This window comes from Chironomus tepperi, unplaced genomic scaffold (assembly GCF_022539635.2).
Source record: "Chironomus tepperi strain 1889 unplaced genomic scaffold, CSIRO-AGI_Ctep_v1 contig_445, whole genome shotgun sequence".
Classification (NCBI taxonomy): Eukaryota; Metazoa; Arthropoda; class Insecta; order Diptera; family Chironomidae; genus Chironomus; species Chironomus tepperi.
Genome location: NW_027226567.1, coordinates 8,294,075 through 8,319,096, shown reverse-complemented (window position 1 = coordinate 8,319,096; position 25,022 = coordinate 8,294,075). Strand labels below are relative to the sequence as shown.

General features: G+C 34.0%; 2 protein-coding genes across 2 annotated transcripts; one reads left to right on the top strand and one right to left on the bottom strand.

The window, feature by feature from the left end:
* The first annotated feature begins 164 nt into the window (after positions 1–164).
* On the top strand, positions 165–8,577 carry tty (tweety). Its single transcript, XM_070650551.1, has 9 exons — positions 165–900; positions 993–1,170; positions 1,380–1,687; positions 1,748–2,222; positions 2,307–2,446; positions 2,520–2,677; positions 2,857–3,029; positions 3,090–4,029; positions 4,598–8,577. Exons 1-9 carry the CDS (start codon positions 754–756, stop codon positions 4,983–4,985), a joined length of 2,907 nt encoding a protein of 968 aa, XP_070506652.1. The 5' UTR covers positions 165–753; the 3' UTR covers positions 4,986–8,577.
* Positions 8,578–15,113: 6,536 nt separating this feature from the next.
* LOC139098336 (pyridoxal-dependent decarboxylase domain-containing protein 1) lies at positions 15,114–17,930 on the bottom strand. Its single transcript, XM_070650490.1, has 4 exons — positions 17,773–17,930; positions 17,496–17,703; positions 16,266–17,428; positions 15,114–16,207 (listed from the first exon to the last, which is right to left on the bottom strand). The coding sequence occupies exons 1-4, from the start codon at positions 17,800–17,802 to the stop codon at positions 15,386–15,388; spliced, it is 2,223 nt and encodes a 740-aa protein (XP_070506591.1). The 5' UTR covers positions 17,803–17,930; the 3' UTR covers positions 15,114–15,385.
* Positions 17,931–25,022: the final 7,092 nt, after the last annotated feature.

Sequence of the window (25,022 nt, the reverse complement as noted above, 5' to 3'; positions counted from 1 at the left end):
TTTCTTGTGCGAGCATGTAGATATGTATAAGAACCAAAAAAAGAATGTTTGAGATGTGTAGAAAAAAATTGAGCAAAAACGTAACATAATTTGAGAGAAAATAGAGAGAATATGTATCGAGTACCGCGAGAGAAGTTTTGATTTTTCCCTATACATTCACTTTTCCCACTTTTCCACAATCTCGCGAAGGGTGTGCCCGCACATAATCGGAAAATAAGTCAAAAGATATTTAATATTAAAAAAATTTAAAATTAAATAACATTAAAGTGAAATTTAAATATTAAAATTATGTAAAATGTTTAGATTAAGGCTCATGTAATGTGAAAATTATAAAATTCAACCTTAAAATGGTGGACGAAGAGTTAAAATTGTGAAAAATCATTTTCATCATTCTTGGGGATCCTTTTTTACGGCTCATTTTTCCGAAAAGGAAAGGAAGAAAAAAAGAATTTTTTTTCTCTCATTTTTAAACGTGTACCAGTGTGTGTGTGTGTATATGTGGCTGCAAGTTGTATAAAAAAAAAGAAGGTGGAAAAATGTGAAAGAAAGGAACAGAAGAAAAGAAAGAAAAAGTTATCCTGTAAAATATATATAAATTATCGTATTTCATTCGTAAGCAAAAAACAAGTTTTAAGTCATAAAGTGTGTAATTTAAGGAATTAATCCAAGATATCCATAAGAAAAAAGTTGAAAAAAAAAAGTTTTTTGTGAGAGCAAAAAGAAAAATTTTTATATTGGAGTCTTTAATCGGAAATGAACATCATGGGCTACGATAATTATCTCGAAGAACAATATCAAGTTCCATTTTTAGCTAAAATTCTTCACTCTTTACCACATCTTAATATCACACTTCATCGCACAAACAACACTTTTCGTCCGACCGATGAAATATATCTTGAGGTTAGTTGTGGCACTAATTGTCTAATTTTGGAATATTCATGTGACATTAATTCCATCAAAATTCTCTATTAACATATTTATTATTCACACAGAGTCTTGGCCTATTGGGATCAATTCCCGCAGCTGCTCTCATCATTTCACTTTTTTGTCTACTCCTTTATTTAATGTCGCGATGTTGCGATCGTAAACCTCGCCCAGCACATTCCATCACGAGTCTCAAAGTAACATTATCAATCGTCACGGTTTTGTGCTGTGCAGCTATAGGTCTTGGTAAGTATTTTCTAAACTACTTGACATAGATAAATGCTTCTACAATAAAAAGAATCGAGTAACTGTATACTTTTACACCCTCACAATTGAAGTATCATAAATTTCAATGACATGAAATGTTCAGCCACAAAAAAGTATTCTATGCCGTCAAATCAAATTAGAATTTGCTTCACATTCACTAACTCATGTCAAACATTTTCTATGTACAGGATTATATGGAAATGATGATTTGCATAACGGCTTACTCGAAATGTTAACGGCTGGCAGAAAAGTAGACAATCTTGTGTCATCCGTACGAAATCAAACGAATGCACTTGAGCATACATTAACGCAAAAAATACGACCACAGCTGACTGAATTGGCAGACGTTTTTGATGAGCCTGTGTCAAATCAAACGGCATTGTCATTGCTTATTAATTCATTGGATATGGTACAGAAAAATATAACAATTGCAACGAATGCGGCTGGCGACATAAGGAGACCATTGATGGGAATTTCCCTGAATCATGTCTTAAATGTAAGTTGTCCTTTTTTGTTGTATTAGTGAGTGACTATATGATTATTATTTTGTTCACAGAAAGGAGATCAGTATGAATTTATAAGATGGCCTGGAACTGTTGCGATATTAGGACTTCTACTCGTATTATGTTCTGTTCTACTTATCGGTGTCGCACGACATTCACGCTGTGCATTAATTCTATTCTCTGTATGTGGACTTGTCGCTGTTACATGTTCATGGTTAATGTCAGGAATCTATTTATCTGTGTCTGTTGCTATTGGTGACTTATGTGCTGATCCAGCTGAATATCTTGTCTCACAATCACCATCTGGATTACCAGCAGACGTACTTTTATATTATGCACAATGTGAAAGTCATCGAGCAAATCCATTTACACAACGATTAAGAGAGTCTCAAACAGCAATTAATAGTGCTCGAAACTCAATGAATATTGTGTCAAAATATTCAGTTCAATTATTCAAGAAGGCAGGATTACAACCCAAATTGAGTTCTGTTATTTCCGATTTGAATACAAGTGAACGACTCTTGACTGGTAAAATTGATAAAAAATATTAATAAAATATTTATTTGAGACTTATTTTCGGTCCATAAATATTAAATGTCTTGTTTTTTGTAGGTTTAACGGCACTGGTGGATTGTAAGCTTATACATTACAATTATTACGTCGGTACACGTGGTTTATGTGAAGGTGGATTACTTGGTCTTGTCTTAATGTTGATCGCTAGCTTCCTGGCTGCATGTCTACTCACAATAATGGTAATATTCTTAGAAATGTTCAGTCTTTTACTTCCTTTATGACTAACTGCATAAAATATTAATATTTTAATAGATTTTCATTGACTCGCACACATGGATTTATATTCGCAAGCGCAATGATTACGCCCAAGTTGAAGAGCAGCAACAGTATGCAATTGCACAACAGCAGCAACAACAAATGCAAAATCATCAGACAATGGCACATCGAACTTTACCAAGACAGCAGAATGGGTAAGACATTTATTTTCATTGTTTTATGACTTTTTTCGAGAAAAAAAAGTGGAGCAGCTTTTACTGCATGTGGTGTGGGGAGAAAAGCGTATCCTTTGTGATGAAAATTTAAGTTTCTTAAGGAACTAGTGACATGCATTATATAAGGATCAATAATGTAATTTTGTAATAATTTTCAGACCACCGGTCATTAGTGGATCGCATACATTACAACATCCAAATAAAAATAAGCATCATGAAGGTATGATACCTGCTCATCATCATCCACCGCAAATGCGACCAATGGGTATGGGAACTCAAACACTTGGCAGAGCTCATCATCATAGTCCAAGCCATATGAGACAAAATAGCGGTAAGAAATATCAAATTTCTTATATAAATTTATGCTTAATATTAATGCTTTAATTTTCAGCTTGTACAGACCATACTCATCCACATCCACATATTCAGCCACAACAAAATATTTACCAAACTCAACAACAAATTCAAGTTCCGCCGCATGCACATTATAAACAATATAATCCAAATGTTTCATTTACTGAGCAATTGCCACCACCGCCAGTCATAACTACAGCTGTTCATCCTCCACAAACCATTTCTGGAAATCCGAATTATACACCACAACAGCAACTTTATATACAACAGCAACAGCAAATGTATGCTCAACAACAACAACAATATCAAACATTAAGGAGAAAACAGCAAGCTCAAGCTGTAGCTCAAGCTCAGGCACAAGCTCAAGCACAAGGCCAAATGAACCAAATACCGCCTCAGCAAATTTATCAACCAAATCCAAATCAACAGGATAAGAATCAACTACCACCGCCTCCTCAAGTAACACAACAATTAGCTATGACACAAACTCAACAAATTCCAGCAGTTCAACATCAACAACAATATGTCACATCATCTGGTATGATTTATACACCAGCATCAATGGCTGTCGTGACTGCAAATAATTCAATTTATGTTCAGTCATCACAAGCACCACCGACTCAACAACATGCCAGCATGGATAATAATATGATGTTTGATCGTGACAAACAAATTTATAAATGCTCAACGCTCGGACGTTACGGTGCAAAATTTAATGCACAACATCAACAAAACTTGGTGCCAGCTGTAATTCCAACTGTTCCACAGTTACCAAAGTATAATAATCAAGCGCAAGTTACGACTGGTGCTGTTACAATACCAACACAAATGACTACAAATACACAAGTTATGAATAATGCGAATTTAAGGCCATCAATTCAAAATTGTCCCTTACCCGACATACCGTCAGTGGGTACATTTAAAGGAAATAATGATGATATAGGTATAGGAACGAATAATGATTTGCCACATAACAGGTGTGTATTGGTGGTGTTGTACTAAGGCTTAGACACTCAATGAGATTGTACAAAATTTTCATACAAATTTGAGTGTGTGAGCCTTGAATGGTAAATATATGGCTGATTACGGACAGGGTTTTGGAGTTCTGACGCCTCCACTGAAGTCGGGACACCAGTTATGTCCGGATTTTTGTATAGTCAAGACTCAAATGGCGGCGACCTTTCTGTGGAGTCCTGCTAACTCTGATAAGGCACCTTGCACTGAATCCCAGACTCTAGTGATGTCCGGACATCGTAAAGTCTGGACTTTAATGTAGGCACCTTCACAGAAGAGTCCTGCTAACTCTGGAAAGGCGTCTGCACTGGAATCCGGACTCTAGAGATGTATGAACATCGTAAAGTCTGGACTTCATTATAGGCGCCTTCATTGTAGAGTCCTGGCAACTCTGAAAAGGCTCCTGCACTGGAATTCGGACTCCAATAAACTCACACTAACTGTGAAGTCCTGTCCAAGTCCAGTCAACTCTGAATCGATCTTAAATTTGAATAAATTTAATTAAATCAATCTTTTTTCCTTTTTTCGTAGATTTTATACACAGAAAAGGCCGATTGGAGGAAAGCCTGTACCTCTGCCAAAAATAAGCTCATTTGAATCAAATCAACCAAATTATTTAAATAGCAACATCAATAATAATAACAATAATAATACTAATATTAATGGAAATTTAAACAATAATAATAATATTAATCAGCAACATCAACAGCAACAATCGAGTAGTGATAATAATAGCAATATCAAGAACTCCATTAACTCTAATAATATTTCAATCGTAAATAACGCTCCAAACAGCCAAATGAATACAAATCAACAATTAATGCAACAGCAACAGCAACAACAGCAGCAGCAACAGCAACAAAATTTACCACCTCCGCCACCACCAACAGATGATAATTATGCCGTAACGGAATTATGAACAGAATTATAGGATGAAAATGATCATGTTGATGAGTCAATGGCACTCGTTCGTAACACTCCATTTGTATCACTATAAATTAACGTATATATGCTGAATATGCCAAAAAAAAGAAGGATAAAGAGGGAAAGACCTAATGGAAGTAGTGACACATGTTATAGTGAAATGATGAGACATATCATACACAGGATTATTTTTTATCGCGAGCTTGTTTCATCGAGAATGCAAAGATTTTTTTTAAAATGTGGAACTAAGGTTCATGACAAAACAATCTAGAATGAGACTCGAAATATGCACACACAAAATACTCATTAAAATCATGCACAGAGACACACATCCACACTTATTCGGCCGAAAAAGTTGTAGAGTGTCAATTTTAGTCATATTCACTTCTAATCCCCATCACTAACAATCTCTCCTTTTAACTTTCCATCAATCTTATCTTTCACGCTGTCTTTCTCTCTATATAATGTAGATGATTAACGATAATCTAGTAAGGAACAAAAAAAAATGATGTCAAAAATGGTCCAATGGAGATTAAAGAAAAACTTTTTTTTAAAAAAAAGTAATCGCGACAAAAAGAAAACACATTTTTTATCAAGGGGTTGTTTGCAAATGACGTACATCATTTAGATTCGTTATTATCTTGTTAGGGCATTAAATGGAAATGTTTCTTTTTAAATGATTATCTACAACAACTAATTACTAAGATAGCTGACTTTAAAGATCGATTGTGATCAATGGCTTAATTCAGATGATTCCTGAAGCCAGCTGACTCTATAGCTGGCTGCCACTTGCCAATTTCCTAGCTTATTTACAAATTTGTTGGCAGTACAGATTGAATATGATCGATGCCTATCTTAGATGCAGCTTTAAACTGACCCTATCGCTGGATAGCGCTTGTCAATTTTCTAAAACAAATTGAATATTTTCTGTATCAACTGCTTCCTTATCTTGAACATTACCAGAAATTAGTCTGAAAAAAGACAAAGAAAATTTTTCAAAAAAAGTCTGTAAAGCATTTTAATGAAAAACATTGTAAATTTTCCATCTTTTGCCCTCAACTAGGACAATGTAGTCATTAAGCTAAGACCCTGATTAACAGCATGCCACTGGGTTGACGGCAATATATGAAGGTGTTTTGAAGGCATCTCGAGGGTTATTTTTTGCTCATTTTTGCTATATTTCGATGGTTATCAATGAATTTTGCCGCAAGAGCATCAAAAATAATCAGAGCCAAGCTTTTGAAGGCAAAGATGTAGCACAATAAAATATATGATTGCCTTTGATACCGTGATTGAATTGTATGCACTTCAAGTATATTGACCCAGAAATTGAAGCTTATAGAATACAGTCAAAGATTCTAATCAAAACCTCGCTATTGCGGAAGTCATGTTCAAGCGTATTAAGCAACTTGTTAAAATGTGTGATTGGCTACCGAGTTGACGATGATTCAATGTGTCCCGATTGAGTATGAAGCAGATCTAAAACCTAGTCGGATTTTGCATGAGAAAGTCTAATCGACTCCATACAAAATTCAAGTCACTTTCAAGCTCTATTATGAAGCAGATAGCAGCTCCAGTTAATTTCAATCCCCTTTTAAACAATGAACGTCATTTGCAAATAAACCTCCGATTTAAAATGGATTATTGTTGAGGCTTCTAAAGGATAATATACACAAAAATATTGAAAAGATGATGATCAAAAAAAAAAAGGATAATTGAAAGCCAAAGGCTGAATTCAACGCAATTAACAAATTTTTTGTACATAATTTTTCCACTTTTTTATTTTCTTTTATCAAAAAAAAAAAAAGAAATGTGTCATCAAATATGGATGGATACTCGAAGGATATAATTTTTTGAGAGAGACATGAAAAAAATTATTAAGGAAACAATTTTTAACAGTTGTGTATGTTATTTCATAAAAAAAAATCACAAGATTAAACGATTAAAACTAGTCAAGATTAAAAAAATATTCATAAAAAAAAATCGAAATTCATAAAAAAATTTACATTCCTAAAAAAGGCGAATAAAAAAAAATATAAAAATTTTTTTTAAAGTGAATAGTGAGAAAGGAAGGATTTAAAGTGTGAAGCTGAATGAGGCTGAATGGAAGAAAAATAAAATTTTAATAATTAATGTATAACGGGTTAGATAATAAGGATTTCAAATCATGATGGAATAAGTGTTGATGAGTTGAAGTTATTTGATTAGATGGAGTTAAAAAATTCATGAAAAAAGTGTGAAATAGTATTGGAACTGAAGAGTTTGCTGTTGAAAAAGTGAATGACTATTATTATACAATGAAGGAATTAAATCGAAATTTAGGATCCTGGAGGGAAAATTTCAGAGTTGGCAGGACTTTGGAGTCCGGACTTTAAAAGTCCGAAAAGTCCCAAAAGTCCGGACTTTGAAAGTCCGGACTCCACTAAAGTCCGGACTTTGAAAGTCCGGACTCCACTAAAGTCCGGACTATGAAAGTCCGGACTTTTGGGACTTTGAGACTTTGACTTTGGGACTTTGGGAATTTTTGGACATTTTTTTTTCGGTTACACTGCGTAACCCGAGCTAAAAAATTGATTTTTTTGACATTTTTTTCGGTTACACTGCGTAACCCGAGCTAAAAAAGGGAATTTTTTGACATTTTTTTCGGTTACACTGCGTAACCCGAGCTAAAAAAGTGAATTTTTTTACATTTTTTTCGGTTACACTGCGTAACCCGAGCTAAAAAAGTGAATTTTTTACATTTTTTTCGGTTACACTACGTAAACCGAGCTAAAAAATTGATTTTTTTGACATTTTTTTCGGTTACACTGCGTAACCCGAGCTAAAAAAGTGAATTTTTTACATTTTTTTCGGTTACACTGCGTAAACCGAGCTAAAAAATTGATTTTTTTGACATTTTTTTCGGTACCACTGCGTAACCCGAGCTAAAAAAGTGAATTTTTTTACATTTTTTTCGGTTACACTGCGTAACCCGAGCTAAAAAAGTGAATTTTTTACATTTTTTTCGGTTACACTGCGTAAACCGAGCTAAAAAATTGATTTTTTTTACATTTTTTTCGGTTACACTGCGTAACCCGAGCTAAAAAAGTGAATTTTTTTACATTTTTTTCGGTCACACTGCGTAACATGACTTGAAAAAGTGGTTTTTTGGACTTTGTTACGCGACGGGTTGGACTTTGGACTTTGGACTTTGGACTTTGGACTTTGGACTTTGGACTTTGGACTTTGGACTTTGGACTTTGGACTTTGGACTTTGGACTTTGGACTTTGGACTTTGGACTTTGGACTTTGGACTTTGGACTTTGGACTTTGGACTTTGGACTTTGGACTTTGGACTTTGGACTTTGGACTTTGGACTTTGGACTTTGGACTTTTTTGCGACGGGTTACGCAGTGTAACCGAAAAAAATGTCAAAAAATCCACTTTTTTAGCTCGGGTTACGCAGTGGTACCGAAAAAAATGTCAAAAAATTCACTTTTTTAGCTCGGGTTACGCAGTGGTACCGAAAAAAATGTCAAAAAATTCACTTTTTTAGCTCGGGTTACGCAGTGGTACCGAAAAAAATGTCAAAAAATTCACTTTTTTAGCTCGGGTTACGCATTACCGAAAAAAATGTCAAAAAATCCACTTTTTTAGCTCGGGTTACGCAGTGGTACCGAAAAAAATGTCAAAAAATTCACTTTTTTAGGATTACGCAGTGGTACCGAAAAAAATGTCAAAAAATCCACTTTTTTAGCTCGGGTTACGCAGTGGTACCGAAAAAAATGTCAAAAAATTCACTTTTTTAGCTCGGGTTACGCAGTGGTACCGAAAAAAATGTCAAAAAATTCACTTTTTAGCTCGGGTTACGCAGTGGTACCGAAAAAAATGTCAAAAAATTCACTTTTTTAGCTCGGGTTACGCAGTGTAATCGAAAAAAAAATATTAAAATATTTTTTATAAAAAAAAAAATGTATGGGACTTTTCGGACTCCCAAAGTCCCAAAGTCCGGACTTTCAAAGTCCGGACTTTTCTAAAGTCCGGACTCCACTAAAGTCCGGACTTTGAAAGTCCGGACTCCACTTTTTTTTTTCAAAGTCCGGACTTTGAAAGTCCGGACTTTCAAAGTCCGGACTCCACTTTAAAGTCCTGCCAACTCTGGAAAATTTCATGCTATTAAGAGCTATTTAAACATACTAGTTGAGAATGCTCGCAAGTATGCTTGCGGAAGGCGTTTTGTAGAAATCTAGGCTTCACACCTAGGAGCATGGTTCCAGTAAGTGATGCTCGCGAGTGTGTTCTCAGCTCATTCTGCTCTTGAGAGCATGCTATTTGCCTGTTAGGGGTACCCGATCGGGACATATTGAAGATGTTGGTTCTTTGTCGCTTGGTTCTCAGTATACTGCTGCCTTGTCGCCTTGGCGACAGCATTTCAATGTGTACCGATCGCGGTAGTGTTCCCGAGAGACACGCTGTGTGGAAAAGGCACAAATTAATGTCCCTAAGCTAACATGACTCTGGATTGAAGTCAAATCCATATAGAGTCACTGCCCAAGGATAATATTTTGTGCCTTTTCTCCACTGTGTGCCTTTCAGGGTTGTTTGAGAAAAATTAGAAAAAAGAAACAAAATTCATACGAATTCGGTGCTTGTTGACAGAGCTCGAAGTAGACTCATATGGAGTTGAGTCGAATTGGTTCGACTTTTCCATGCAACATTGGAGGTGCCAATTTAAGTTTTCCATGCACCTCCAATTTTGTATGAAAAATTCGATTCAATTCGACTCGACTTCAAATATTTTTAAGTCGAATTCAAGCTCTACTTATAGATAAATATTCACATAAAAATATTAGAAACTCTAGTCATAAAAGAAATAGATTTTTCACAGAACGAAGCCCTACCGTGCGAGGAAAAGTTTAAAAAAATTTAAATTCAGAATAAAATGAAGTCGTATGTAAAATTTTTATTCCGTAGCTGAAAACACTTGGGGATTATTTACGAATTTTCTTTAGTAATCCGTAAGAATCACAGTCATAGTTACAAAGTAGCTTGTTTATCACCTAGCGATTGTAAATCGTGTCTGTAGAAAATTTCCCACTAAATCAAATTTACATAAAAACTTAATGTTATTAAATTAATATCGAATATTGCAGAGAGAACTTTATTAAAAAGTTTGGAAGTTTCTTTGCATTTTTGAAGATAATTTGAAGGGTTCAAGGGTCAGATACTATTGAAAAATTGTGAATATTTTGCAATTTTTAAAATTGAAAGTTAAAAATTGTGAAAAAAATTGCAATTTTTAATAATTTTTTCAAATTAGTCACAATTCTGAGTTTTAAGAATTCTTTACAAATTGTAAAATAATCGCAATTTTTACAAAAGTGTACCGAATGGACAAAACCGTTGGAACTAGTCATTTCACTGAATATTCCGTATTTCTGTCCACTCAAAATTATTACGTTTAGAATTTTTCAAGGTTTGAAGCCAACTAGAAAGTTCTATGGAACAAATGAAAAAGTCGTGTAGCATTGAAATGACTTTATGTCAAATATGTGTCGACTTCGTGTTTCAACTTTTTCAAATCCGAAAATAAAAGACAGTTTTCTGAAGGTTTTTATAGATAAGAATTCTAAATTTTATTATCAACTGCTTTAAACCCTTGAGTAAAGAAACAAGTCCTAAACAGTCCAAAATTTATTACAAAAATTGTCCTAATTAATCCAATTCAAAATGTTTATTATCCCCTCTTTTAAAATACCCACGCAAAAAAGGTTTACGATGCACTTTGCTTGTTGTAAGATTTTATGAGACATCCTTGTTTTCAAGTTGTTTTTAAGACTGTCATTATATTTAGAAATGTCCTTAATAAGTTGTAAGAATTTCTAAAAAAGAATTATTTTTAAAATGAGTTTAGTCATTAAAACTTTATAGTCATACAACTAAGAGGTTTTGTAAAAAGATCTTTTTGGAGATAAACAAAAAATTGCAATTCCGAGAGAAACAAATGAAGAATCTTCGTTATAGAGCTTTTAAAGCTCTGGAAAAGCTCTATTATTATTGTAGCAGCAAATGGTAGCTGTGTCAGTGTGGGAGCCAGCTGTGTCAGCGCCTGTCAAATAGAGAATCGCTGGGAATTTCACTGTTTTAGCATTAGTAATGCACACAAATATAGTTCGTTTAAATTACATAGGACATTGCAGAGCTCGAAGTAGATTGAAATTTTGTATGAAGGACGACTCAAATCGACTCGACTTCTAAATGCACGAGTCGGTTACTTACTTATTTACTTCGCTGGTCGTACAGGTCAATTGTTATCCATGACCTCTTACAAGTCGGGTAATCAAATACTTGGCACCAAGTCGACGTGATCCTAACATGGTGATAAATTTAAAGAAAATCAGGAATCAAGTCAGGGTCACGTTAACTTGAGAGCAGATATTTGATCGATTAAGTGATTTGTGCTATCCAGGCTTCATACAAATTTCGAGTCAATTTCGAGTATCTAGAATATTGCAATACAATTAGAGCCAATTTACAACCTCAAAAATACAAAATACGCTTCAATTCAAGATCAATTCAATTGCCCTGAGTCAAATCTTAAAGCTATCACAATTAGCCTATTAATGCCATTAAATCAAATTGCCTCAACTCCTCAGCACACAAAACTCAAGAATCATTATAAACGAGAGAGCACTTGAAGAAAAAGGAAAAATTGAAAGCTAAACTTATTAAAAAATAATTAAATTAGACTCAAAATTTTGAAAAAAAAAAAATACTCAAAAAAAATGTAATTGTATAAAATTGTAGACATTAAGATATAAAAAAATCAAGTGAGAAAGTTGCAACCAAGAATCTAGCAAAAATTTACTTCCAAAATTAAGGAAAAAAAAACTAGTCACAACTCATTCAAAAACTCATGATTAACGCTTTTTTTATAGAAAATATTTTTTAAATCGTCGATCAATTTATTGATGCGGCATTAAAAAAAAATCTCAAAAAACATCACATAACTAGTAAAAAAAAACTTCTGAATTTATAATGTACTGAATAACTTAATAAATAAAAAAAACAATTTTTTGCGATAAAAGCATTAGAAATGAAAATGATTTTGCGCAATTTTTACAAAAAAAAACAAATTTTTGAGGATGGAAAAAAAGTTTTTGACTTTCCCGAGAGACCAATTTTTATATTAATCCATTCCACCTACACACGATTGCGTTACATAAAAGGCACAAAAAAACATATTTATATCCACCATAAAAGAAGAAAATTCGTTACACGTTACATAATGCATTCCAAAAATAAATATTTTATACTTTTGTAAATCCAAAAAAGCTTGACTTTGTTCCTCCTCAAAAATTTTCTGTTTGGATGTAAAATTGTTGACAAAATATTTTACTCAAATATGTATGAAAAAAATGAAGGAAGAGAAACAATATTCTTATTATGTTTATTATGATTATTATTATATGAATAATGGTATTAAAAAAAAATGCAAGACTAAATGTTTTTTGAAGCCCACGTATATCTACATAAAGATTTTTCAAACATTAAAAACATATTTTATCAATCAACAACTATAGCGTTATCACATACATATACCAAAAAAATGAATATAAATTAAATTATTATCAATGCGGATATTTCTTTTCATGTTAATAGACAATGATGGACGTCAAGGAGGTTGAAGAGTGGTTTGGATATTTTTTTGTGATTCGATTGAAGTCTGGCTAAGTGGTTTTTGGATGAGCCTGTCTAGAGGGATCTGAAGTTTTCTTACTTACTTACACTTCTAGCAGGACTGATCAATTGTGTTTCATGGTCTAAAGTATTCAGTTATTGCAAAATTATAGGGACGCGAATAGCAAAAATCGGTTAATTGATCAAAAACCCGACATTAAACCGGCAAGACTCTGACTTGGTGCCGAATTTTGTTTGAATCTGCCACCATGCCATAGCATGTATTCTACATCATATATTCTGTTGCTCTCTTTACACAGGATTGTTAGGTAGTATACCTTGCCATTCTATCCTGATTGTTTAGTTGCCTTCATTCAGGTAGGGTTGTTTGGATAGGCTTTTAATCAATCTTTTCAAGTACATCACGAGAAGGTATGCTGATAAGGATACACAACTAGTTTGAAGGTGAATTTCAACAATTCTTACTTACATACTTCGTTGACCATTTAGAGCAGTTGTGACCCATGGTCTCCATATTCTAGTCTTGATAAATCTAAGGATTTTGTTAAGTTCCTGAACATTTCACTAGGACATGTTATTTTCACTAATAAATCGTTGCAAGGGTTATACGCTATATTGATGTCTCGTGGCATAAAGTTACGACATAAATTCTTACTAAACTCGGAAAAATGGTTAGTCTAACAACATTCTGAATGTAAAAATCTATAAAACCCTTTAAAACTCCCTTAAATCACGTCAAAATTAATCAAACTCCCAAAAAATTTCCAAACCACAATTTCTCCTCCCTGAGTTAAAAATGGAATTAAGTCGAATTTTATAAACATAAATTCTCTTATTATTAATATCATTAGATTGAACCGCCAAAAAGAAAATTATCATTGAGACGTATTTTACGAAAAGCGGAAACTGAGAGACGAGATAAGTTCAGTCATTAATTAATTGATATGCTGAAATTTTATTTTTTGCTAATTACTATAGCATGTGAGAATGAGTACGCCTACATATGTTTGGTAATAATGGAATGTCAGCATTGATTATCGATTACAATGTTCTCAATTAATTAACGACTAGATATAATGTAACATAATGATTTCTCCTTAGAGCAGTGGTGAGTAGAGATGTCAATACAAATACCCAAATACCCCAAATAGTGCAAAATACCCAAATATTTGGGTGTAAACCCAAATTTATTTGGGTCTGCTTAAAATCTTCATTTTTAGGAAATTTTTCATAAAATTTCTGATTTTCATAGAGATTTTTTTAAGGTCAATTTTTTGACAATTTGAATTTAATCTCACATTTATGTTGAATAAAGAAAATTATATTCTGAGTTACGTAATTGAACTTAGAAGAAAGTATAGTGAAGTTGCATTAATTTAGAATTATCATTACCAAAATCCTAACCAAATAAGTTCAGTCATTGATTACATCAGATCTACTGCAAATTTGTGGAAAAATTGCTAGACATAATATAGCGACCTTCAGTGAGAATGAGTATGCAGAGATGCTGGGTTTTAATCAGAGAAATAATAGAAAATTAAATCTGCGAAAAGGTAGTTTTGTTGATCTGCTCAAGAAAAAATGTTCCTGAAGAATTAAAACTTCATTTAAATCAATTTTAAATCTTTAAATAAAAAAAATTATTCAAGAATCTGGTGTCATCGGGTTTAGGAAAAAAATATTTACCAGATTGACTTTTTTAGTTCTTTATTTTAATTAAACTAAGCGGTAAACGACTTACGCAATGTAGTAAAAAATGCTCAGCAGTTATTTGAGACAACTTTTAAAAGAATTATTTTGCAAAATGGTCCTTAGGCCTACTTTTAAGACCAAAATTTTTTTAAAAATATTTGTACAAATATTTGGGGTTTAATATTTGGGTATTTGGGTATTTGTACAAATATTAAAAACCCAAATAATTGACATCTCTAGTGGTGAGCAACCTGTGTGTCGTGACACTCTAGTATGTTGCCTAAGGTGTGACACATTAGTTGGTTGCTTAAGGTGTGTCACACTAGAGTGTTGCATAAAGTGTGACACTCTAGTGTGTTGCATAAGTTGTGACACACTAGTGTGTTGCCTGTGGTGTGACACATTGAGTTGTGTCACACTAGTGGGTTGTATAAGGTGTGTCACACTAGTGTGTTGACTAAGGTGTGCCGCAAAATAGGAAGGTTGACCGCCACAGCCTTAGAGCAAGTAAATTAGTTAATTAAATAGAATAATTTTTTTACAATAAAAAAATGAATATTTTTTTTTATTTCAAATTGCCTCAGAACTCATAAATAAACAAAAAAAAATATCCACAAACTGATGAAAAAAGGAAATTCCACATAAAGAAGTGAAATATTGTAGAAAAAAAGTTTTTTCTCAGCTCAAAATCTAAACAGAACAGAATAATGTGGTAAAAAAAGAAGCATTTTAATATGTGAATAAAGGAATATTGTGGGTTAATTATTTAAATAATCAATTTTTTTTTATTTAATTTACGATTAAAATTCATTCACAAATTTTTATTATAATTAAAACTAATTCAATATTATTGCTGTTTAAAGAATAATAAGGTAGGTTAAATTAAATTAATTTAGATATATTCTTTCTTTTTTTTTTTGGAACGGATTAATGAATAGCTCTATACTTGGACTGGATTACTCAAGACTGTCCTTACTGTCAAAAAGCTTTCATTCTTTTTAATCTAGATTAATTTTGAATTACTTAAGCAACTGGCTTTGCTTCCTCAACAGGCGATGCTGTATTTTGAACTACAGCTTGTTGTGCTGATGCTGCTGCTGCTGCTGCTTGCTTTACTGAATTTGTGCTACTTTGGCTTTCATTCCTGGAATGACTTGTACTACTTCGACCCTGTTGACCGGGATTCAATGGAAGTTGCATATGATACTTGTAGATATTCTCAGTTGATTCAACAACACCTTGTTGTAAGTTTAAGGATCGTCCTCTGATTCCTGTACTTGTTTCTCTAGGTAATGGATTTATCCAGTTTAATACACTTCCAACAACAGGTACGACTCTTAAGATTCCGTCATTCCATACCTTCTCATCTGCTTCCTTTTGCAAATCCGTTTCGGCTGCATGTATGCCAGCCTTAATTAATTCAGCCATTGAATCGAGAACTTTTGAGCTCTCTTGTATTTCATTGCCGGCACTTATAACTAAATCTAACAATTCCTCAATGTCAGTTTCACTGGTAACCATTCCAAAACGTATGCATGCTAATCCATCAATGGATTCGCCAAGACTAAAAGCATTATCACTTGAGCGCAATTTTTCAACTAATTGCATGTTTAGTTTATTTAATTCTGACTTTTCCTGATCTGTCTCCATTTTTCCCATGATTTCTGGAACGTAATAAACACCACCAAGGCCAGCCCAATCGTCAGCCAGTTGAACGATCCTTAATACTGGACTTCTTTCAATCAAGTCAATAAATGTCTGCTTTTTCTGAACCGTTGCACATAAAATGTCTGCTTGATTTTCAAAGAATTCGTAGAATTCAGTAAAAGCTTCTAAAGTTGGTACCTGGAAGTGAAAAATAATGTTAAAGCTTGACATCAAAATTAAAGTCTTTCATACAAACCTTTTCTCCGGTACTCAATTCAAAAGGACTGTATCGAATGCATGTGCCATAAATCGAATGATCCATCAAAGTCAATTGAACTTGTGGGAAGTCCCGTTCAAGTGTCTGTCCCAACCATGAATTCAATCGATCGAAATAGGACACATTGTTGTCTTTTTCAATTGATTTCTTTACAGCCGGTTCTGTTGGATCTTCAGTTGGTAGATTATTCAAGCCAGATCCATCAAATTGAAACAGAACAACGGATGTAAATGAATCGATAGCCAATGCTTCCTTCGGATCATAATTAATAGGTTTCTTAGAAAGCAATCGGAAGCCTTTTGTCTTAGCGACCATATCGTATAGAATGTTGCAACTTTGAAAAGCTTGTGCAAAGGAATTAACAATCTTATCACGTCCTAAATTTTGTATAACAGTCCACAATGGAAATGCATCAAGTTTTCTCATTTCACCTTCAATTTCGAAAATTCCTTGTTTCAGTGCTGGATATTGTCGATATAATAAAACTATTGGTACACTTGGTAATCCAATCCAACTCTCAAAATCAAGTGTCATTGATGAGATATTCTTTGTGATGTCTGATTGTGCATTAGCGAGTGATAAAGCAGCTATCATTGGACCACTAATATGTAGCCATAATTCATGTTTTTCACTTATTTCACATAAATCCTTTAATGATCCATTGACTCCACCAATGAATGATGATCCAAGGTCAGCAAATAGATAGAGCGGTACTGAATTGCTTGCCTTATCAGCAGCGATTAATTTTTCAAGTTCAACTATATCAATTGACTCAGTTCCCTCAAGGACAGGAATAGTTCTGATTGAGCTTTGTGGCAGACCAGTCAGATGAACAGCAAATTTCAAGTCTGGCAAGTATGGATTACTACTGACTACGTAAATCGAGCAACTTTTAATGCTACTTAGGCCATCTTTAATATAATTTTCAAATTTGCATGTTAGAGCAAGTCTCAATGACTTTGATAAGCAATCCGCATTTGTAGGAAGAAATGTCGATAAGGAATTATTAAGGAATAAAGATGAAATCCAATAAGTCACTTGTTTATAAATATTATTTGCTATTTTCATCAAGCGCGTACCGGGCGAAATGTTTTTAATATAGGATAAAACAGACTGCGATACAATTGCCAAATGTGACACGTCTAAAATAATTTAGAAAAAAATAATACAAAAACAGCTTTAAATGTGCTAAAAAAGTGACAAAATTACCATCAAGACTCGGCATAAAAATTTCGTCTTCGTCATCAGAATCCGATAGTAATATAAGATGTTCTAGATTATTAAAAATCTCATATGCTGGTCGAGATTCAACAGGAAAGTCAATATTAACAGATGATTGAGTTGTTGAAACTCTTGTATCCACTTCTGATAACTTTGTGATGATTTTTGAAGTTTTATTAATGATGTTTTCAACTTCCTATGAAAATAATTTATAAAAATTTGTTTATTTCAGTGATAATAAATGGCAGTCGATTGCCAAACTCACAGATGTCTCTGGAACATGTTGATCAGTCATATTGCACACTTATATTCACTATTATCTCCTTGATTACTACGTTAATTTAAATTTTATTAAAGCAAAAACTAATTCATCCACGTATTTACTGTTGAAAACAAAAGCGTAGCAGGCGAGCACTTGAATTTAAAAATTTCAAAGCCGTTACGATTAAAATTGAAATTTCAAAAAAATTGTTTTTAACGGAAAAGAATAAAAACATATTACTCAAGATGATTGGGTAATCGTAAGTCGTAACCGGAGGACTGATAACTTTATATAAACTTTAATTGTTTATATTAACTTTAATAAATTGTAATTAAATATTTTCCATATAATTCATTAAAAACAAATAGTAATTAGTAGAGGATGAAATTCTCAGAATTTACTATCTCCTAGCATCTCCAATGGAAATAAATAAGCTGAGGGTTGTTCACTTATTACGTTACGCAAAAATATCAATTTCTATAAATGACATGTTGCTTATATTCCAGCTATACAATGTTGCATGACACAGGATATTATTAAGAATGCAGTGCACCTAGACACAATGTGTGTGTGTCGTGGTTACATCTAACTCTGTCGCCTACTCAGTTACTGGCTCTGTCAAGCTGATGAGATTAGAAACAGCGAAAAATCACCCAAATCCGAATAGACTATAACTGGAATCAAACCCAAGTCGTTTAATTACACTTTAATCACTACGGCATTCCTGCTATCCCGCTGCCTTAACATACATCAAATATAAAGCATTCCTTACTACCAGAGCTCGAAAGTCGACTAGAATTGTGTATGGAGTCGACAAAATCCAAGCCGACTTCGAGTTCTGTTTACCACACTAGCTGTAAAGCTTAGCTGTGGTCTATTGTGTCTCTCAGTTGATGTCTAAAGTAACTCTATCGATTGCTGCCCTTTGCCAAATGTCAATGCCAGGTGCTACACTGTTTCTATCGACAGCTTCCTTTTGTATATATCAGAGATCGAAACCGTTGATTTTTTAGTCGACGGCGGCTAAAAATCGGCTTAGCTAAGCGAAAATATTTAGCCGGCTAAAAAATCGACTTGGCTAAGTCGACTTAAGCGACTTCAATCTCTGGTATATATGTAGCATTACTGAAAAATGTCAGCGATACACTAATGTGCCGCGGCACACAATTTGAACAACACTGTTTTAAGATAGAGCGGCCATCTGCTATATTTTTGCCGGGACGATTCTGTAGTTTTCTACCTTGCTGCTGTGTCCCGACAAAACCTCGAAATGTCCCGATTTTTCAAGAAGTAGAAATTTTGAATATTTTCATTTTAAAGGTCCGGGTTTAAGTTCAGGACTGAAAATATTTTTTTCGGAATTTCAAGTATTTTCTGTTATTTTAAGTAATCCCAATAGTGCCAAACTTAGAAATGTCCCGATTTTTTCCCAAAATTTTCCCTATGCGAAAATCCTCTTGCCACCCTAGTTTAAGCTGTTATAAAATCATAGACCTCATCCACACCCCATCCCCCCTCATAAAAGAGCAAACGTAATAAATGAACGACTTCTTGGATATAATTGCGACTGAAAGGAAGATCAACTGAATTAAGAAGGCGTTTAAAGAAGAGAATTGAAATAGAACTTCATGAATTAATGAAAGGGATGAGACATCTAATTGATGAAATAACATTTTTCTATTTTATTGCTTTGTAGATTCAGTGTTCCTCCCTAATTAAGATTTTAAGGATTTTCAAAAAAATTATATACCAAATTACCTGAATACATAACTAATTATGGTAAATGAAGAAGGATAATTAAATTTTAATATTTTGCTTGTTTTTATCCTCATTACATCTGCTTTAAAGAGACAAGAAAAGGAAGGTTCCCTTGGTTACGGGTGATAAAAGTGGCAAATCAGCTCTTATCATCTCATCATCAAGCAGGTCATAGACGCCTACAGTTATATCACATTGTAATACACTGTAGAGTATTTAATTAAAATTACTATTGTTACATGCTAACATTCTTATTGCTGTTAAATTTACCACCAATTGAATCCCAAAAAATATATTCTCAATCGCTTTCACAAGAACTGTATTGTATTGTTTGGTGATTTGAAAACAATTTTCATTGAAATCTATTTATGAGTCTTCACACTTTGAACCTTTTCCCTCTCTTTTTATTATTATTATTATATTATGTTACATTCCCTTGTACCCCATAAACCATACGACAAGACAAGATATGAGGGAAACATATGCCCGAGTGACACAAATGAGGAAGGCTCCGACATGGAGCTATTAAGGTTATGATGATTCCATCCACGTGGAGGTTAAATGGCGTCCTTATGTCTGCCAAACGGAGGCGGCTTTCATGTGGACGGCAAACGGACTGCCAAACGGAAGCGGCTTAAAAATGGACGGCATACAGACTGCCAAATGGAGGCGGCTTTCATTCGGACGGCATACGGACTGCCAAATTAAAGCAGCTACCATACGGACGGCATACGGACTGTCAAACGGAGTCGGTTTCCTTATGGACGGCATACGGACTGCCAGACGGAGCCTGTTTCCATACGGATGGCATACGGACGGACAAATGAAGGCAGCCTCCATACGGATGACATATGGACTGCCAAATAATGGCGGCTTCCATACGAACGGCATAGAGACTACCAAATGAAGACGGTTTCCATATTGACGGCATAAGCACGCCATTTTACCTCCACATTGAGACAGCTTCCATTTGGTATTAGTAAAAGTGGTTTAACGAAGCACTAAAAGGTCCATGACACAGCCTCCTTCATTTGTGTCACTCGGGAAGGACAATGAAATGAGTGAAAGAGAGTGAGTGAGATCTTAGCACCGACACTAAATCATAAATCAATAAAAATGAACTAAGAATCGTAGAGACGAAGATGAAAATAAGTAAAAAAAAAATTATCAATTCTACCTGTTAAGTCTCCTTTATGAGCATGAATGCTCTCGAACAGAGTAAAATTGAGAATAATGGGAATACAAAGGAAGGCACTTGAGAAACACAAAAGGAGCGTAAGAAATTTATTGTTAAAATCTGATTTTGTTCCATTCTTACGTTTTTCTTAGATTCATTGTCTTTTTTTTTATGTAGCTATTGTGCGTTTGCATTTTGCTTCTAAGAACTTATTCTTTCACCTTAGAAACCATTCCATCTCTGTTCCACCATTTATTCTTACCATCCCTCCTTCTTCATCTTCAAGTTTTTATTGAATAAAGGACATTATTGTAATAGATAGAATAACAAAAAAAGAAGAAAGGAATAAGCGGATTGCACTTTAAATCCATTTAAAAGAAAATTTGTAAAAATTTTTATGATCATGCTGGGGTACTTGAACGCATTTTTTTGTGTTCCTTGTGATTTACTTAAAATAATTTTTTTTCGTTTTGGATGCTTGTTGTTTGTGATGGTTTAATGAGATTTATTATGTTTCAGGTGTTGAGGCTCAACTGATCTGTAAGAATGGTTATGATTCTTAGATCATGTGAATATTGATGCTTAGAGCATGTTAATTTTGATGCTTAATATATGTTGAGCTATTGCAGAAATTGATGAATTTCGGATTGATTCTAATATCAATGTGATATAAAAGGATTGAATCCTTGAATAGCCCGAAAGTTACCAATTTTGTGCCTTAGTTGCTATGAAATTAGAGAAATTCAGTATTTTAACCCGAGCAACACGCTGTGCAAATTTCTTTTTTTTTCCTCTACTTACTTACTTACTTACTTACTTACATTAACCATGATCCGACTTGGAGCTTAGATTGCTGCAAAATGCTCTTCATCTGATTATTTTGCTGGCCAAATCACAAAGCCTTTAAAATGGCTTAAAAACAGCTGTCATTATGCCATCAAGGATGCTTTAAACATCTTTCTGTAAAAACGACGATCTAATGGTACCTTGGTGACCACGTTGTGCTGCTTGAGTAACTGACAGTCGCATGAATTAGAGCTTGAAGTCGACTAGGGTTCCGGAACAAGATGCCATACTTACTTACTTAATTCGCTGGCCGTACTGATCAAGTGTGATCCATGGCCTCCCTCAATCAGCGAGTGAAGCTTGCTCTTTTTCTTGCTATCGCTTGCCAATTCCGAGTGAGATACTACCTTATTATCTCTTTGCCATACTGTTGTGGAATGTACATACTAAAGCTCAAAGTCGACTCAAATTTCATATGAAGTTGAGTTAGCTTGATTCGACTTTTTCACACAAAATTCGAGTCGACTTCGAGGTCTGGTACATTCAAGTTATCAAAATGGTCACACACACATGACTTCTTGGTGTTATAGCTTCCATTTGGTGTTAATACAAGGGGTTTAGCTTGTGGTAGACCAGAAATTTTGGGCTGATGAAAGCCGACGATAGAACCAGCTTTAGTCGTCATCTGAGGATGATTATGAATCACAGTTGATTTTTACGGTCATCGAAGTAAAAACAGAGGTTTTAGAGCCTTTATAACTCCGTGACAGAGCCTTCTTCATTTGGGTCGATCTGAGAACTGTATCCAATTTTCAGCAATTAAATAGAAAGTCACGACAACTGAGTCGACATTCCAAATACATCCCAAAGTGTTTAAAAACCATCCACAAATCATCTCAAAAATCCTGTCACATAATCACAGGGAGGGTAAAGTTTTTCCAATCAAAGATACCTACATATCGTCCTTTGTACTTGAGATAAGTGCCTTTTGTCATTCGCAAGGTGTTTAAACATTTCTCACACATAAAAATCTATATGAGGAATTTTTTTTTCTCATCTCTCTCTTCACGCATACGTGCAGTAATGTGTAGCCATAGTAAATTTATGAAAGAAATGTTAATTATTTTCAAAGAAAAACAGTCTCGATCTTTTTTTTGTGAGTGTCCTTTTAAATGCTTCGACAACAACACAAAAAATATGAGAAAAGAATACAATGAGGAACGGAATAATAATAGCAGCACAATGAGAAAAACAAGATTTTTGTTCATCTTAAGACCATCTACACAAGCAGTGAAAAGAGATGGTAAATTTGACTTCATTATTCACTCAAGAATTATGACTTTTTGATTTTTTTTTTTACTTTTAATCTTTTTGAATGGATATAAGTTCTGATCATTTAAAACCAAAAAAAGTAAGAAGTCTTGTTGCTGTACGAGAGCCGAAAAAAATTATTTCACATGTAATGATGCTCAAAACGTAACAATTTAATTATAATCGCTTGCCTTTTCATTCTTTCCATGTTTTCTTATTCATAATCGTCTTCCATCATCTCACTTTCACGCGTATGGGAGAATGTAGTTTACTACCCAAAGCTAATCCTCCGTAAATAAATTTTGTTTTTGAAAATGGGAGTTTTAAAAATTCTTACAAATTCACTTGAAATAATTTCTGGATAATGATTAAAAAAGGTAGATGCATCTGGTGAGTGACCTTAACTGTTAGAAAATTGGAATGACTGGAGTTCAAGCTCCGAATTTTAAGATTACTTCTTGGATCCATTTTAAGCATGTATTAGAGCTTGAAATCAACACAGATTTTGAATGGAAAAGTCAACTCGATTCCATATGAAATTCGAGTCGACTTTGAGCTCTGGTTCGAAGTGGTTCACATTCCACTATAAAATGTTGGTCTTAAGGGTGTGATACAGCAGATTTAAAATCACAGTGTTTCCAGTTCATAAGACTGGGCCCTTCACATAAGGCTGGAACTGCATGCGTCTAGTTTTAGATACAATTCACCAAATCCAGCCCCAGGTCATAGCTACACTAGCTTGATGTTGAATTGAACCTTCTCTAAGTAGTTAACTTTCAGGAACGGGCCAAAACCCGCACTCAGTCTTATTCAACTCTAACCTGAAAACTGAAGCCGGATTTTACCGAATCTAGCCTAGGACTAAAGTCATGCTGGCCTGGGATCGGACTTTTGGCTATTACTATGCAGTATAAAAAATTCAAGACTTGCATATTTGATTAATTTAACAAAGAAAATATTACTTACTTCCTTCCTTGGCGAAGGCGCACGAAGGCCCATTGCCGCACTCAGAATTCGTCGAAAGCTGGATCTGCCTTTAGATAACTTCTGCAAGTTTCTAAATCCCAGCACTTTTGCATCGTTGCTCACACAGAAATCCTATGAGCCAAGAAAATATTAAACCATAAAATACTATGATCACTTGCTGTATTTTTGTCAGAATGCTGACGTACGAAATTTCAAGACTTTTGGCATTTTTTTTACCAATTTGTAAAGATAAATGCACTCAGTTCCGTTTCATTGCCTCTTTAATAATATTCCGGGTTTTTTCAACACTGGACTTTCCCAAAAGTCCACTAAATCACCTACTAAATCAACTTGAACTGTTCACTTTAAAGATTAATTCGCGTGGATTAGATTTATTAGTTCTAAAGATTTCAAATGTCTTGATGCCATTTGACGTCAATAGAACTACCCAGAAAGCACACGATATGAATATGGCCTTAAATTCAGCTCCTGACAAGGGTTACTTTGGCTTCAGGTAAGGATGACTTTGGCTCAAGGCAAGATTCGATAAAATCCGACCTCACTCCAGAATCAAGTTGCCCATTGGCTTTCTGGGCCAGACATATACTTTTTGCTAATTAAATGAATTCCTGTCCACTCGGGATTATAATGATATTCTTTACTTCTGTGACAAAATCAAGTTCGACAGTTGTTTCATAACTTATCCAAAAGGTTGCTTGTCTTAAATATCACTTTCAAATCCTGTATCACTGGAGCCAATACAATAAATTCACACTTACTAGTTTTCCAAGCAAAACAAAAAAAATGGACTGTAAAAATAATTGGATCTTTATTCAAATTTAATATTTTGTGTCTTTCTAAACTGAGAATGTTGCATAATTGGATGATGGAATTCTGGTTGAAACTAATTTTGAATGGATTTTGCAGAAAGGTATGCACGAGATTTTAAAGGTTTGTCAAGTGCAAATGGAGAATTCATCTTAAAATTTGATTCTAGAGATCCGGTAAGTATCTAAAAATTATGTGACTTTTGAAGTAAAGAAAGTGGAGCAACAAAACGTTAGAATTACATTTTCCACGTAAAAATGGGTCGAAACCAGCAATCACGATATCGTCACAGTAACTTCGAGTCTTATCGTTATTACAGCGACATAGCAGTGCCCTAGCAAACACTTTATTCTATTTGGAAGCTCTTTTATTATCTCCAAATGAAAACCGCCACAACTTGGTGTCCACAAGCTTCAAAATGATAAAA

Coding starts and splice junctions, on each gene's coding strand:
- tty (XM_070650551.1), top strand. CDS start 754: ATGAACATCATGGGCTACGATAATTATCTCGAAGAACAATATCAAGTT. Junction 2,447..2,519: donor CATGTCTACTCACAATAATG/GTAATATTCTTA, acceptor ATATTTTAATAG/ATTTTCATTGACTCGCACAC. Junction 4,030..4,597: donor AATGATTTGCCACATAACAG/GTGTGTATTGGT, acceptor CTTTTTTCGTAG/ATTTTATACACAGAAAAGGC.
- LOC139098336 (XM_070650490.1), bottom strand. CDS start 17,802: ATGACTGATCAACATGTTCCAGAGACATCT. Junction 17,704..17,772: donor AACATGTTCCAGAGACATCT/GTGAGTTTGGCA, acceptor TTATTTTCATAG/GAAGTTGAAAACATCATTAA. Junction 17,429..17,495: donor TTTTATGCCGAGTCTTGATG/GTAATTTTGTCA, acceptor AAATTATTTTAG/ACGTGTCACATTTGGCAATT.